This window comes from Aphelocoma coerulescens (genome assembly GCF_041296385.1).
Source record: "Aphelocoma coerulescens isolate FSJ_1873_10779 chromosome W unlocalized genomic scaffold, UR_Acoe_1.0 ChrW_unloc_scaf_1, whole genome shotgun sequence".
Classification (NCBI taxonomy): domain Eukaryota; kingdom Metazoa; phylum Chordata; class Aves; order Passeriformes; family Corvidae; genus Aphelocoma; species Aphelocoma coerulescens.
In genome coordinates, this window is record NW_027184080.1 from 382,237 (window position 1) to 399,852 (window position 17,616).

Consider the following 17,616-nt stretch of genomic DNA (forward strand, 5'->3'; position numbering starts at 1 on the left):
AGGGAAAAAACTTTTAAGACCTTTTACAGAAGAAGGAATGTAAAATGTCAGTTTATTGTTTTGAATCCATGGAGAATTCACACATCTAATCTAATAAACTACTGCACTACTGTAGAAAATTGTTCCTTTTGAGCTCGTTTTTCTTGCAACTATCTTTACTTTTGCAAACTAAAATGGTGGGATTTTTTACAAGACTGATCAGGAATGCACACTGGAAACTTGCCAGTGTAGAAATCTTTTAAACATATTACACTTAATTGGAACAATGAAGATTCTTCACTAGACTCCCATCCTACAAGCATTCACATGCTTAGCTTTTAGCATCTATTCACCATGAAGTCAACAGATGCTTATAATTAGGTATATGCTTGATTGCAAGAAAACAGCCTTGTTTTTAATGATTCCAATTTTTGTGTGTTTAGGTTTTTTTCATCTCCCACTGAAGTCAGTGGGAAGATTTCTCAACCTTAGTTGGACCAAACCACAAAAACAACAAGTGAAGTTGAGGGTTTAAAACACAGTAGGAATCAAAGTGTACTAACTGTCTTAAGACTGTTGAGTTTCCTCAGGCAATTTATGGAAAGGCTGCACTGTATATAATCTACTGAATAGTATATGGTCATATATCATATGTAGATATATTGCTATAATTTTAAGAAGTTATGAAAATTTTCAAATTATCTTCATAAGCCAGCTGTCTACAATTAAAAATTCTAATCAAAAGTCTTTCACAATCTATTTACATCAGTCTGATAGCAGACATAAATATTAACCTGGAATACTAATACCATTTGCTTGCAAAATCTGCTATTCCAGACACTGAGATTAAATTACACAACAAGAAGAACTGAAGTAAATCAAGTGATACACTTTTTTGAAACTAAAATATATTCACTTACTACAATAGCTTATGCTCCGTTTCATTATCTCCCTTACTGCCCATTGAAATAAAAAGATTATTTTCTCTCTCCCTTTCTCTGTTTAGCCCATGTATGTCCATGGTTTCTGAAAGGCAACAATACACCTCTGACCACAGATGGAAATGAAATGCTCAGATAAAAAGAGTTTTCATGGCTGTCATCAACAGAAGTGTGCATGCATATATACATATTCATGAAGTCTCTGGAATAAAGCCCAGGTATCATTACTAGTCTTCAAGCACAATGCACTGCACAGTCCATTCCACAGTAATTGAGAAACTAATGGCTATAAGCATAACACTATTTTTCAAGTGAAAAGGATGGGATTTTTTTCCCATATGTGTTCTGGTCTTGTTCTTAATCACACTGAGCCTTTATATCACAATAAGACATGGCAGAAACTGTTGCTTTCAGGAAATTCAAGGCATCAGTCTGGTCTAAATATATGGTTCAAATTCAGTGTAAACAGCAGTGAAAAGAACCAGCAGCTGCTTTATTCTTTTATTGTTTTTCCACTTTGCCCCTGATATAAGTTATAGACCAATAAAATCCTGCATTTCATACATCTCTACATTTCTTCTTCATACAAATCTATATAGTACTCACATATCCTCTGTCATATGGAAAATCAAATCACAAATTAACTTATAAATAATTTTTCCCACCTTACCTTTACTTCTCCCATTTATCTAAAGAAAAATGTCAATAAAACTAGATGTCTTTCAACAAAAAATACTTTTAAACTTAGTGTAACAAAATTATACTTAGAACAGTGTGCAAACCTATTATTTTCAAGCTTCATAAATATCAAACAAAATTTAAAAATGTGGGTATAAACAAGCACACAGTCATGTGCACGAAATCTGTAATTAAGAGTTTAAAATTTATATCTTCCTGGCAGACCCCTTCAATATTACTCTTGCTGCATATTTAGAAATCACTCCTCTTCTATCATCTGTCCATCTGTCATGTCCCCCCCCAGCTTTAACTTCTGAAATGGGCATATAAAAGACACATTTCATTTGAAAAAGAAGCATTTTAAAGATTAGAAACCTAGGGGACTCAACTGCAGAAAATCACATCTCCTGAACTATTTGCTGAAACATGTCAAAATTGCATTGTTTGTATCAACTCTCAGAGCACTTTTTGGGGTTCTACTATCCTGAAGAACAGAAGTTAAAGGGTGTACATTTGAACAATGGGTTTTATGAGAGCATCAGTTACTCATTCTTCATAGGCATGTAAGTCTTTTTGTGAATCTTACCATGGATACTGCTGCTGCTATTTTACTGTGTGTGGAGTTGCGTAAAGCTTTACTTGTATATAGATGCAACCAAAAAGTCTCATGCCTATATTTTTCCTCCACCTCTATTGACAACAAATGTTGGGGAGAGAGAAATGTATCTGCAAACACAAATGCAGCTCTAGAAACAAGCAGTAATGAGGAAAACTATCCTTCATGCATGTTGTGAAGGTGAGGTGTCAGTCTTAGATATAAACTGGTTGCTCTTGCGCAGTCAACAGCCTGTACATAGCAGCTGGCATGGTCTTCATATGAATCTAGAAAGTAAAAAGATGTGTTAACCAATACTCCTATTAGGCATGCTACCAAACACGAGTGTTCATAGTCTAAGGAGCACTAGGGAGGAAACTAGCTGAGGTAACATAGGACAGAAGGAAAAGGAAAAGCCTGAGAATTTTCATATCCATACTAAGGTCTGGGGAAAAAGGATTCTCTAAGGTGTTGAGTATGTACCAATTATCTCAGTTTTATCTGAAGTTGTGGACACTTCAATAATAAGAAAAACCTTGGTGGTTCTCATTCTCACTTCTAGTATTTATATTTGAACAATAACAACCCAAAAGAGGCAATGATGATGAAATATGAAATACTGTCTAGGCACACTGCTTGCTCTTACCTCACCAACAGCATTTGAGAGAATGTGAACAATTTTCTCATGAGATGTTGCTACAACACTCTGCCCATTGATTTCAATGATACGATGGCCAACTCGCACTCCTCCTCGTTCTGCTATACCTCCTCTCATAAGGCTACAGATCTGGAAGGAAAGGACAAAATTATCACAGTTTTGATGTGGAACAGAGGCTTTTGACTACAAGTGATAATTCAGTATTTACATGCATCCGTCTGCAACAAAGTCTAAAATGTAGTGGATCACTGATTCAAAGTAACATTTATTAGCAATTGAGTGTTGGGGAATAGAATTATTGGGATCAATAAAAGAACTGTGCAAGCAATAGGCCTGGAAGTTTTACGCTTGTGTGTGAGAAAACTTTCCATGGGAAAGTCCCTGTGTGAAGAAAACAAGCAGGCCTGAGAAACAGAGAGCTTCTAACATCTGGCGCCCGAACTTGGAACACCGAACTTGGAACACCGAACTCGGAACTTGGAACACGGAGTACGGGACTCGAACATGGAGCTCGGAATTTGGACTGGGACTGGCACTTTGTTCCTTTCGACCCGGCAGGAGCCTACTGCCGGGTCCGGAGGAGCGCCGGCGGGCATAGAGGGTCGGCGGCTCGCCGGGCCCCAGCCTGGACCAACCTGACATCAGGGGTTTGCCACTTGGCTGACAAAGGCTACACCTGAAAGCTGCAAGACCCTGACAGCAGGGACAGCGCGGTGAGATGTGGTTTGTGACAAGATAGCGCGGAAAGACGCTGTTTTACAGTTTGGGACGCGGTTTTACGGTTTGGTACGCAGTTTGCGGTGAGACGCGGTTCGCGGTTGAGACGCAGTTATGGTTTGCGGTGAATACGCAGTTCGCACTGAGACGCGGTTCGCGATTGAGACACGGTTATGGAAACTGAGGTGGCCTTTGGCGTATTTTTACGCTTTTTAGAAAAGCAGGGAATTAAGGAGATAAACCTTAATAAGGAATTGGTGCGCTTAGTGGAGTTTGGAATGGCAAGAGGTTATTTTAAGGAGTCAGGATCGCTGTTTCATGAGCAGCAGTGGAAAGAGTATGGTGATTGTTTGTGGTATTTGGTTATAGACGACAATAAGGAAGCTAGGAAGTTGATGAAGCCGTGGAGAGCAGTTCTTAATTGCTTGAAATAGTATCGGGTTGAGAAACAGGTAGTGGCAGTTGCTACAGCTCATTTAGGCGGCAATGATCCTCCGCCAGGTATGATGACGCTTGGGAGCGATTATGTTCCCACGCCACCAATAGCGTGTTCCGTGCCTGTGAAACCCCCTATAGATCCGACACCGGGTGCCGTACCTACCGCACCTCCGGTGCAACCGCAGGGTGAGTTATCGGACGGCAACAACAAACAGTTGGGCCAAGAAGCCGCTAGATGTCGCCCTGAGCCTGCTGGAACTGACATTCGCAGAGCATGTAACACCCCTACGTTAACATGTACTCGGGTTGATTGGAGAAAGATGGTAAAAACAGCCCTTGAAAATGAAGATTACGAACTCCCCGAGGCGATCGGAGATGCGGTTGCCTTTCCTGTAATATACCAAGCAGCTGGGGATGATGTAGTAGGAGAATATAGTCCAGTAAATTGGAAGCTGTTAACTCAGCTGAGGGGCACAGTCAATGAGTCCGGGCTGCACAGTGAGCCTGCCAAGCAGATGCTGAATTACGTATGGGGTTGTGGGATTCTTTGCCAGGAGGATATTAAAACTATTATGAGAATGATTATGACCCCTTCACAGGTTATGCTGTGGCAGGCACACTGGCAACGCCTTTGTGATGCCTCTGCTAATACCCACCGTGACGCACAGGACCCCTTACATGGAGTTATGGTAGAGCAGCTTATGGGTGTTGGGCAGTTTGCCAGAGTGGAAATGCAGGTGCAAGTGGGACCAGAAAGATTATTGGAGGCTATGAGACTTGCCCGGCAGGCAATGTCCTTTGTAAAAACAGCACCCCCCCAGCCTTCCTATCTGTCAATTAAACAGGGCAGGGATGAATCCTTTTCGAGTTTTGTTGATAGGGTTACTAATGCTATACACAATTCGGATGTGCAGGATTTTATCAAGGGACCATTGTTAAGACAGTGTGTCATGGAGAATTGCAATCCGTACACCCGGTCCATACTAGTTACCTTGCCAGCTGACGCACCGGTAGAGCTGATGCTAGATAGGATGAGCCGTGTGCCAGTAGGGCCACAGGCAATGTTAGTGGAAGCTGTTAAGGCGGTAGGGAAAGATCTCGTGCAAGCCCAGATGCAAGCCTTTGCAGCCCTTGCCCCCTTGAAAGGGGTAGAAGCACCAAGAGACAGGTGCTATATTACCTCTAATGAAGTCAAGTGCTACCGATGTGGCCAAAGAGGGCACGTGAAACGGCAGTGTCGGGTCCAATGACTATGGTGCCGTAACTGTAATCTCAGTACTCACTCCACGGAAGTCTGCCAGAGGAGGTCGGGAAACGGGAGATGGAGCGCGAAAGGTCGCGGCGCGCGGACACCAACAGTGGCCCCAGTGGTAGTGATGCCAGTCTCCGCAGCTCCCTGCAACCTGCCGGCTGCCTTCGGCCAGCGACCCGAGGAAGCCTCGGTTTGGACCTGGCAACAGTAGTAGATGTGAGTCTGATCGACGGCCGGCCCCAGAGGATTCCAACTGGCATTAAGGGGCCCCTGGATATTAATGGACAGTGTTATGGAGCTTTGCTGTTAGGCCGCTCTTCTAGTAAGGCCGCTCTTCTAGTAGCCTGAGAGGACTTTTTGTATTGCCTGGCCCAATTGATAAGGACTATAAAGGAGAGATTTGCATCACGGCTCAGACTCATTTTCCACCTGTGCACATCCCAGCACACAGCAAGATCGCTCAATTAATCCCTCTGCCCCACCTGACTGCAGACATAGACGAGGGAACGCCGGAGCAGGGAACGGGAAACTTTGGTTCAACTGGGAGCCTCACTCTTCTCACCCTCCCACTAGCTCAGAGGCCAGTTGCTACCGCAGTGTTCACTTGTGATGGTGATTCTATAACATTGTCTGCAGTTTTGGACTCTGGAGCTGACCTGACAATCGTGGCCAATTCATGCTGGCCTCCACATTGGCCCCTTCAACAGGCAGCAGGGGGGGTCAAAGGTGTCGGGGGCACTGCTTCAGTGCAACTCAGCCAGGAGCGACTTCAAGTCATACTAGATGGACGCACTGCATCTGTTGTAGTTACAGTGATGCCTCTGCCTGAGAAAGTTAATGCTTTAATAGGGAGAGATGTGCTCGACCAGCTGGGATTTGTGCCGACCACTGATATGCCTTTTCGGTAGCGGCCGCTGCACTGACTTTCCCGATAGCCTTGCACTGGATTGCAAATGCCTCAGTGTGGATTGAGCAGTGGCCACTCAAAGAGGAAAGTCTGCAGCAAGCTCATGCGCTGGTGCATGAGCAGTTAAATCAAGGATATTTGCGACCATCTACGAGTCCATGGAATACACCCATCTTTGTAATCAGGAAGAAATCTGGGAAATATCGGCTGTTGCATGATTTGCATGCTATTAATGCTCAGATGCAAGCTATGGGGGCCCTGCAGCCTGGTCTTCCCAATCCTGCAGTTGTACCTGAGAATTGGCATTTTATTAATAGTGGATTTAAAGGACTGTTTTTTTACTATCCCATTGCATCCTGATGATATGCATCGCTTTGCTTTTACTCTCCCTGCCATAAACAGGGAGGGACCTGCTTCTCGCTATGAGTGGACAGTACTTCCACAAGGAATGAAAAACAGTCCCACCTTGTGCCAGATGTATGTTGATGCTGCACTAAAGCCGGTTCGAGTGCAGTGGCCGAAAGCCATCATTTATCATTATATGGATGATATACTGATCGCTCAGCCAGACCCAATCACCCCCCAGCAAGAGCTCCTGCTCACCAGACAGTTGAACCAGTATGGCTTGATCGTTGCACCCGAATAGGTTCAACGTACACCTGTTTGGAAATACCTGGGGTGGAGTATTACTGAGGCACAAATCAGGCCACAGAAGGTGACAATTCAAACCAATCTAACAACCCTGAAAGATGCACAAAAACTCTTGGGTGACCTACAGTGGCTGCAGCCCGTTGTTGGCATCAGTAACGAGGATCTGGAGGTGCTGCGGCCCCTGCTGAAAGGGATCGATCCTTCCTCGCCTGTTCGGCCCACACCGGAGCAGGTGGATACTATTCAGCATATTAGTACTGTTATTGCAGACAGAGCGGTTGATCGAATGGACACTGATATTCCAGTCGACTTCACCGTCCTCCACGGAGAGAGTCAACTTATTGGTGCACTGACTCAGTGCAAAAAGAAAAAGGGGGAGCAGGTTAAGGTCTTGGAATGGATGTTTACAAGCCTACAGCCTAAAACAACATTGCAACAGAAAATTGATAATGTGGCAGAATTGATACAGAAAGGCTGCACCCGTATAATACAAGTCACTGGGCAAGAGCCAGGAACGATCTACTTGCCAGTGAAAAGAACTGAGTTCGAGTGGTATCTACAAAATTCTCAAGCTTTGCAAATTAGCCTGCTAAGCAATGCCCAGCAAATTGAAGTACAACCACTCAGGGTCCCGGTACTGAAATGGATGACACAGCATACATGGATTCAGATTCCCAAAAGGAGCAAGCACCCACTACAAGAAGCAGTAACCGTGTTCACTGATGCTGGAAAGAAGTCCTGACGAGCAGCTGCGACGTGGCAGGTTCAAGGACAATGGTGTCATCAGATACTAGAGGCTGAACCTGGAGACTCTTTGCAGACCCTTGAATTAGCTTCAGTGGTCTGGGCCTTTAAGCGATGGTTGTCTGTTAAACTCAATGTAGTAACAGACTCATGTTGCTGGCATTGTGGAACGGATAGAGGATGCTAGGATCAAAGACATAAATAACAGACGCCTGTTTGAACTACTGCGCCAGCTTCAATCAGCTATCGGTCAGAGATTGTGTGCCTATGCTGTAATACATGTCAGGAGTCATCTATGGACAGAGGGCCTGGAAGAAGGGAATGCCTATGCAGATCAGTTAGTTTCTGTGACAGTGCCATTGAATGAATTTGCAAAGGCACGGGAAGCCCATAACACATTCCATCAGAATGCAAGAGGTCTTCATAGACAATTTGATATCACCATGGAAGAAGCTAAAGGAATAGTACGGGCATGTCCTACATGCAGTCATCATGGCCCGGGCCTCGGTATCGGGGTTAATCCCCAAGGCTTAGGCCCGAATGAGCTATGGCAAATGGACGTGACCCATGTTCCTGAGTTTGGCAGACTGAAATATGTGCATGTCACCATAGACACTTGAAGCAAATTTATATGGGCATCAGCGCAGACAGGAGAAAAGGCCCTTCATGTGATACGACACCTGACCAGCTGTTTTGCCGTGATGGGGGTACCGGAGCAGATCAAGACAGACAACGGTCCTGCCTACATTAGTGAGCGGCTGCGAAAGTTTTGTCAGCAATGGAGTGTGCGGCACGTCACTGGAATCCCTCATCTACCCACAGGGCAAGCTATTGTGGAGCGTGCTAATCAGACGCTGAAGTTATATTTAGCCAAGTTCAAGGACATTTCAGATGTGCAGGAAAAATTAGCAAAAGCCTTGTATGTATTAAATTACTTGTGTTTGTTTGGGGATAATGACGCTGCACCTGCCTATCTTCACAGCGGTATTGTAGAAGCAAAAAGGAAAGTAACCAAACCTTTTTTTGTGATGTATAGGCACCCAGCTACAGGGATCTGGCAGGGGCCCGCTGAGGTTCAATATTCAGGCAGGGGGTACATGTGTGTGCTTACCCTAGCAGGACCTCTGTGGGTACCCAGCCGCTGGACTCGTGCTGCGACAGAGCCTGCAGTGAACAGCGCCGACCCTGGATCCAGAAGTGCATCCACGTGAGGAGGAAAGGCTGAAAAGGGCTTTGTGCCCTCTGCATATAGACTGTAAACCTGACTTGGAATAAGGGCTCACCTTATGTCAAGGACTGCTTCAACTGTGGTTTTGTGAACTGTAGAGCTTGGGTTAAAATACTTTGTGATTGTTGTAATAAGAGAATTTGGGTATAACACCAAACTCAGAAGTAAAGTGAAAAATTGTTTTTCATCTGCCTTGAAATAAGAGTATTAGCAGGCATTTTTCAATCAGCTGCCTGCCTATTTAGATCAAGTGAAAGCAGTCAATTTAGCAATTAGTTATGCATTTATGTTTTTACCTGGTGTTTTAGCAAACAGGGCTTATGCTATTTTGCTTAAACTTGCTTGCTGGGAGAGGAATAAGTTTAATATAACCTTGCAAATGCTTAATAAGTTAAGTGTGTGTGTTATTAGTGTTAGACATATAATATTATAAAGTTAAGTAGCCATTGATTTTCTGCTATTAGCCCACAGCCACGGCTGTGGAAGGTTCCAAGGTTTGTGCTGTTTAAGTCTTTCTAACCACTTTTTCCCACTTCACTAATAGATAAGTGAGTTACATCGATTAACTACATAATTACAGAAAAAAAAAGAAGATGGTCTCAACTTAGAGGGATGGTTAAAGTTATTAGGTTTAAAATCATAACTGGTTTTATTTGTGTAGCATTTGATTACTGTAGAACTAGCAATACTGTTAATAACAGTGTGTTCACCTTGCCTCCCAATGCTTGCAATCGATAATATACAAAGTCACTATATGTGTGACCCATCAAGTATTGCTTGCACAAAAGAAAAATGGGGAAATTGTTGGGAAATAGAATTATTGGGATCAATAAAAGAACTGTGCAAGCAATAGGCCTGGAAGCTAAAGGCTTGTGTGTGAGAAAACTTTCCATGGGAAAGTCCCTGTGTGAAGAAAACAAGCAGGACTGAGAAACAGAGAGGGAGTGAAAAACTTGCAGCTGTACTATCCGGGAGTGAACAAGGGAGATGAGCACAAAATTCTTTTGATCATAACAAGACTATGGAAGCTTGCCAATGTAGGTCCAATTATGTAGAAATAGAAATGTGTTTTGATAAGCTTTAAGCCACTTAGGAGCTAACAAGCTGGTATACTATATAAGTGCCTTTGGACTGCTAATAAACGGAGTTTGCTTTATCAACCATATTGGTTTGGACTGTTTCTCTCTCCCCCTGCCGGGGCCAAGGCTCCTTGACCCGCTGAGCTTCTAACAATTGAGTACTACACATTCTCTTCCAAAAGAAACCATCCCTCTGTATTATACTTGTTATTTCATGGTTTGAAAATTTAAGAGTGTAAAAAGAGCCATAGTTTACAAAAAAGTTCAAAGTGCATAAGCCTTGCATTAAGACACAATCAAAGACAGACTTTTTTTGAGACCCTATACAATGTTTTGGTCAGAGATACAAATGCTACAGACTGAAAGCAGCCTTCTTTAACCTAAAGCAGCCCTTTTACTCCTCTGATTGATTCTAAAGCTATGAAATAAAGTTTCTTTTCCTGCTTTTGCCTGGGAAAAAAAGTCAGATGAATAACTTTGACCAGTTCAGCTTTGATATCTTAGACTCTACTGCAGTGAGGGAAAATATACAATTCATTACATATGTAAACTTTAACATATATAAAAGCATCACCAGATGATCTGGAAGCTACTTACAATCCCATTCTGTACACTGAAGCCTAGCTGGTATCTGAGGTCAGGTCTCCTGATCAAGACTGTGGTGACTGGAGGACATCTAACTACATTCAGTTTAACTTGGGCTTGGTTTTTCAAACCCTGCAAAAAATAACAATCAGCATGAAAAAAGCTGACAAAGATGGAGTGAAACAATTTAACATGAGCACTAGGAAAAACAATACTTAGAATGTTACTAGGGGAATAGCTCTGAATAAGCAGTTCTTTGAATATATCATTATGAAACAGGATTCTTGAATACCAGACACAAGCAACAGGATGCCCAGTGAATTGAATGATGCAGTATAAGCCTCTTCTTGTCAAGAAGCTGATTTGGTTGTTTTAAGAAATCTAGCTTCCTGTTGGCAATTTCTTCATTTGAGAACACAAATTATTGTTCTAAATGAAGTAAAGGAAACAAAAAGCAGGTCTGTGCAGTTGACCAGAAAACTGCCAAACATTCTGGCTGGGAAGTGAAATTTAAAATATGCAGCTAAAATAGATAGCTACAAATAAGTGGCTTTCCTGGTGTAGTTATATTCAATTTTGTAATGCAAACATCAAGTCTGTGTATTAAGCAATACTAACATTTACATTACCCCTCCCTTCTAAACTGGATTTATCCGATTCACTATTAAATCTTTGCTACCAGAAGAACTAAAGGAAGAAGGAAAATCCAAATATAAAAGTGAAGATAATTGTAGAGTCTGACCATTACACATATTCAAGCATTCAGAGCTGTTTCTTGTAGATAAATCCAACTCCTGTGTTAGATTCCTTTATCTATACAACATATAGAACTGAACACACATTACTCTTAAACATTGCATTTGCACAGATTTAGCCTTCAATAAACAGAACATATGGGAAAGAGATGCTATGTAGAGAGCGCAGTAGCTTCAAGCTTCAATTATGCTAACATTTATCAATTCCAACATCTGCTTTTGAATTTCTTTCATATGCACAAAGTCAAATATGGGTCCCATTGAAAACAATGGGTTGTCTGCCACAGACTTCAACAAGATTAGGATTTTATTCAGAAAAATAACTCCTATTACAGATGAGGTCTCTACATGCAGTTTACTGCTGCTGATTCTGTTGAGTCTATCTCTAGACTTGGTACTGACTGGAGACCGACATTCTGCTGGAGTGAAAAGTCAGTGCTGTCTAGACAGCAGCTGACAGTTGCACAGTCCTTGAATCTGTTTCTGATAGCTAGCACCAGGTGCTTCTGAAAAAGACATAAGTAGCATAACACAATTAGGGAATAACTATCTTATATGGAAAGTTTTTCCTAGGTTTGTCAGCTTTTAAATGGTTTATAGTGAATTAGTAGCAAGGCTTGCATCTCTAATTTAAAAATAACCTTATATGAAGTACTTGCAAGATATTCTCCCCATCTATATAAAATGCTTATCTTTTTGTATCCTTGTAGCATACTAAAAAAGCTTGCAATCTTGGGATATTTCTGTAACATTGAAATATATACTTGGGTGACTGATGTTTCATTTGGGGGTTCATTTGTTTTATCCAAAAATGTTACATAAACAGTTCTAGATGCATGGCTATAAAGACCTGCAAATGCATCAACTACCTTCTTAACAGAAAGATAAATAACTAGCAGTTCCTCTGGCAACAGCCTCATGTATCCATGAAAAAGGAGTAGAAAGGACTCTAAAGGCAGGAGACAGCAAAGCTAGAGTTTTGATTGCTTTCATTTTGAGAAAGGACAGAAGATTCTTAATGCGTCACATCAAAAGTCCATCTGTATGAGAAAAGCATATACCAATTTTAGAAATAAAACTGATATGGAATAGAAAACAAGTATGACAAAGCTGATAACATGAAGGTTAGTGAGCTTAGTTCTACTGAAGGTGGCACAGAGATACTTAAAGTTTTTTCTGCTTCAGAAAAAAAAAAAAAGAGTGTTGTTTCCAAGGTTTTAATATACTGCATTCATAAGATAGCATTTGAATTCACTGAATCCAGAATGGCTATCTCGCATATTTAAATATTATGTTGCTTGTTATATTACATGTTAGTGCATGGTGCTTACATTTTCAGAAACCAGAATATCAGATATTTATAGCAAATTTTTCAGTTCAAGCATTAAGAAAAGAATCCATGGGCAACAAAGATAGAATTATTTTGTGAATTACTAAACAAACATTTTTTTACTGCAGAACACCACTACCCAGCAGGGAGATAGAAGGATTTCTATAGTCATATATAGCATTACATTGCATGTCTACATGCTACAATATACAGCAGTTCTGTGGCAATTGCCTATTTCAATAGGTAACCCAGAAGACAATTTAGCAGAATTTCCAACACTCTCAAAGGTTGCATCTTTCCCCTTCCTGAAACTTTGAAGTTTAAATACCCCTTCTCTTGTATATTGCATCTACCCCAAAGGCTCTTAATTTCCAGTTGATTTGCCTGCTTTTTGCATTTACATGCTCTCATGTCAATTGAAAGAGTTCTTCTAATTAAAAAAAAAAATAAATCTTACCATTTAGCCAAGTTCAAAGAAACATTATATTTTCCAAGACTCAAGTTGTTTCTACAGAAAATAAAGAGGTTTAATTTTTCTTTTAAATTCAAAGTGCAAATTAGGAAAATTGTAAAATATGTTTTAAAAAACCCAAGCTTTAAAAAAAAAATTAAAAGACTAAAATTGTACCAATGCAGATTTTAGGCACCTTTGTCTCAGACTGTCCTATGAAGTTCAGGTGCCTCTAGATAGTAAGAGACATCTTCCTTTTGGATCCAAATATTCCCTTGGGGCCTGAAGTCCTGCCCTGTGCCCTGGTCTAAGCAGCTAAATGCATAGTTCCCTTCTTAGGGCTCAGAAAATAGGCAAAACAGAATTTGCCCTCTATTTTAGTCATCAAAATGAAACTCCTATAAAACGCACAAGATCAGAGTTAACAAACAACAACTATTTCTATGTTTTTGCCCTCCGACTACTCCAATAAAGGTTTTATAACATGTAATATCCCGGAATGTTCTCTGTACCTTTATAATGCTCTGGCATGTTGAGAGTGGTAAGCCAACCAAACTGGTCCCATTAATTGACATGATCTGGTCCCCTATATTTAGTTTCCCAGACTTCTCTGCTGGTCCTCCATGCATCATGTTGGCTATGATAACTGTAGGCAAAATGGATCCCCAGCCAGATTCCACAATCACTACACCTAGAATTTCTCCCTTTTGCTTTTCAATGTAAACCTGAATCATAAGAAAGAGAGTTTCAAACAAAAGCTTTTTTCTCATTATGGAACTGATGATCCCACCCCCATATGTTTTCATATAAACAAACATAGGCTTTCCATTTACAAAATGCATTTCTTATTCAAAGGCAAAACACAATGGGGTATATAGTTTAACACAGTTTAGATGCCTTTAATCATCAAATAACATTAAAACTAGAGATTTTCTTTAATTCAAAATCCCCCCCCCCCCCAGTAGAAATCATCTGTTCATTCAGCTGGAGGGAGCTGGTATAGAAGAAACACTGGCATGATGGACTTTGGTGGACAGAACCAAGTCAGGGAGGGATTTAAAGCAGTTGCAACTGGGTTTTCAGAACCAATTACCTATGTGTTACAGTGCTACAGTACTTCATCTTAATTAATAAAATGAGCATCAAATATATAGCCTTTTAAAATCCATGGTCAACCACTCCTATAAACCTCAGTGCTTCCAAAAACTTTATGCTGTCTACTGTGCATTCACTTCACTGATGTAATGTCTCAAATGCGAAAATTGTTGGGTAAAAAGAACACACAGACACAGTAAATCATTCAACTATTGATAAATTTAGGGTTCACTGCTTGCTCTTAAAACAGAATTGCCCACAGGATAAACCTACTGAGAAGGATAGAAATTACCTCAGTGAGGTTATTTATTGGAAGCACTAATAGCTTTCTAATTGTTGACAGTACAGGCCTGAACTTAGGATACATGATCTTAATGGTGTTATGGAAAAAAAAAAAGCAGGGACATACATCTTTGCAGTTTTCAGATTTGGAAAAATGAATCAGGTCATCATTGTACATGTCCTGGGTATTGAGCAAGTCACTATATTCCTTCTGACTTAGATCTTCTGGATTGATTCCATTTGCTCTCAGAAATTCCTGGTAGGCCACACTAAATGCTTGACCTATAGACTGTGCAATCAGCTGTGCCTGTAGCAATTCCCAAAGAAGAAAAGAAGAACATCAAACATTCCAATTGTTTCATTCACTGACACATTCTCTGTTATAAACATGCTGCACAATGGTTGATGCCTACAAGGTAAGGAACTGTAATAATATTATTTAAAAATTAACCTAATGTAATAAATTAAAAAGCAAAAGAGAACATCAACATAGCCATCCATGCAGTGAACCCAGATGAGCAAGTAACTACACATAAGAAACACAAGTAAAGCCTTCCTTTCACAGACAAGTACTGCTAACATAAAGGTATACCCATTGCATTACTTCAAACTGAGATTCCAGAGGGACAACTTCAGCTTTCACCTGTGCTAGTTTTTGCTTCTAGAACAAAGGCAAGCTGTCAATAAAAAATTAAAACACCTTCTAGTAAACACACAATAGAATTTTAAAACATAGCAAGAAGGCCTTTAAAAGAAGGCAAAAGTATTGTGGAATGCATAAGAAGTGTTGACAGCAGATTGAGGGAGGTGATCCTTCCTCTCTACTCAGCACTGGTGAGTCCACATCTGGAGCCATGTGTCCACTTCTGGGCTAGCCAGTACAAGAGAGACATGGACATACTGGAAAGAGTCCAAAGAAGGGCCACAAAAATCATTCAGGGACTTGAAGATCTGACATATGTGGAGAGACTGAGAGCTGGGACTGTCCATCCTAGAGAAGAGAAGGTTCATAAGGGATCTTATCAATATGTATAAATAGCTGATGAGAGTGTAAAGAAGATGCAAACAGGCTCCTTCCAGTGGTGCCTGGTGACAGGACAAGAAGCAATGAAAACACCGAAAATTGCACTTAAACATAAGAACAAATTTTTCTACTGTGAGGGTGTGGTTGAATAAAGAAAAAGATTGTCCAGGGAGGTATCCTTATGGACAGTGAAAACACAACTGGACACTTGTTCTAGTGGACCTTGCTTGAGCAGGGGGAATCAACTAGACAATCTCTAGAGGTGCTGTCACACCGTAGTTACGCTATGATGCTATGGTATTTCTTACTTTTCCTTCTTGCCCATGCTTTCCTTGAAAATTCTCACAAGCTTGTTTGAAGTTACTGTTAGATATAATATGGAAAGGCTGGACACAATTGGTCCATTGAGCAGATCCAGCCCTTAAAGTGACTGGAAGTGGTTCATGACCATAGAATCATTCAGGTCGGGAGAGACCTCAGAGGGTCTCTAGTCCAACTTTCTGTTCAAAGCAATCAGCTATGCCAGAGCAGGTTACTCAGGGTTTTTAGTTAGGTGTTGAAAATCTTCAAGGACAGAATACATAACCTCTCTGGGAAGCCTGTTCCAATGCTTAACAGTTCTCATGTGAAAGTTTCTCCTTGTATCCAGTCTGAACCTTTCTTGTTTCAATGTATGCCCGATAGCGCTCATGTTCCCACGATACACTGCTGTGAGGAGCCTGGCTCTGTCTTTTTGATGACCTCATCATGAATATTGGAAAGCTGCTGTTAGGGCCTGCTGAAGCCTTCTCTTCTCCAGGCTGAACAAGCCCCGTTACCTCAGCCTCTCCTCATAAGGCAAGTGCTCCAGCCCCCTGACCATCTTGATGGCCTTCTGCTGAACTTACTCCAGTTTGTCAATGCCTTTCTTGAACTGGAGGGGGGAACTAGGCATGGTATTCTAGAGGTGATCTAGTGAGTGTTAAGTAGAGAGGAAGAATAATTTCCTGCAATTTACTGCTTATGCTCCTTTTAATTCAACCCAGGATGCTGTTGGCCCACTTTGCTGGCAGGGCATACTGCTGGCTCATGTTCAGCATTGCTGTCTGCCAAGGTTCCTAGGGCCTTTTCAGCAGTGCTGCTCCCCAGCTAGTCAGTCCCAGCCTGTCTTGTTGACAGGGTTTCTTCCTCCCTAGGGGCAGGACTGGTCATTAGTCCTTGTTGAATTTTATTAATGAAGTTCAATGGGCTTCCAGCCCACTCTACCTGGTCTATATGGCTCTCTCCTATGCCTATAACTTGCTCTTGACTGCTCCGGCTCCTAAAGCTACTGGATGCTCCATAGCTTTCAGTCACTGCTGCATTACTCCCTGTGAGCTGTTCTAGTGACTGGACAAAAGGGAATATTGCACCCATTTTTAAAAAAGGTAATGAGGAGGATGCCAGGAACTACTGACCAGTCAGCCTTACCTCTGTGCCCGGTAAGATCATGGAACGCATCCTCCTGGAAGTTATGTTGAAATATATGGAAGACAGGGGGGTGATTAGAGAAAGCCAGCATGGACTCACCAAGGGCAAACTGTGCCTGACTAGCCTACCAGCCTTCTACAATCAAGGGACTTCATCACTGCAAAAGGGAAGAGCTACGGATGTCATCTACGTGGACTTCTGTAAGGCTTTGATGCCGTTCCCCACAACATTCTTGCCGCTAAATTTGAGAGATATGGGTTTGATGGATGGACTGTTGGATAAGGAATTGGCTGGATAGCCACGTCCAAAGAGTCACACTCAATGGCTCAATGTTCAAGTGGAAACCAGTAACAAGTGGTGTCCCTTAAGGGTCCATACTGGGACCAATACTGTTTAATAGCCTCATTAATGGCATAAATAGTGGGATTGAGAGCACCCTCAGCAAGTCTGCAGAGGACACCAAGCTGAGCGGTGCAGTTGATTCTCTAGAGGGAAGGGATGCCTGCCATCCAGATGGATCTTGACAGGCTTGAGGAGTGGACCTGTGATAGCCTCACAAAGTTCAACAAGGCCAGGTGCAAGGCCCTGCACCTGGGTCAGAGCAACTCCCAGTATCAATACAGACTGGGGCATGGTGGGATTGAGAGCAGCCCTGTGGAGAAGGACTTGGGGATACTGGTGGATGAAAAATTGGACGTGAGTTGACAATGTGCGCTTGCAGCCCAGAAGCCAACTGTATCCTGGGCTGCATCAAAAGCAGCATGGGCAGCAGGTTGAG

General features: G+C 41.8%; 1 protein-coding gene across 1 annotated transcript in view; it reads right to left on the reverse strand.

Annotated features, from left to right (window-relative positions):
- Positions 1-2,408: 2,408 nt before the first annotated feature.
- Positions 2,409-17,616, reverse strand: part of LOC138102756 (amyloid-beta A4 precursor protein-binding family A member 1-like) — a 129,246-nt gene continuing 114,038 nt past the window's right edge. The window contains exons 8-12 of the mRNA XM_069000501.1: positions 14,493-14,672; positions 13,501-13,713; positions 10,465-10,584; positions 2,840-2,980; positions 2,409-2,480 (exon numbers count right to left, since the gene is read on the reverse strand). Of these exons, the coding sequence (XP_068856602.1) occupies positions 2,409-2,480; positions 2,840-2,980; positions 10,465-10,584; positions 13,501-13,713; positions 14,493-14,672 (726 nt within the window). The remainder of the gene's footprint in view (positions 2,481-2,839; positions 2,981-10,464; positions 10,585-13,500; positions 13,714-14,492; positions 14,673-17,616) is intronic.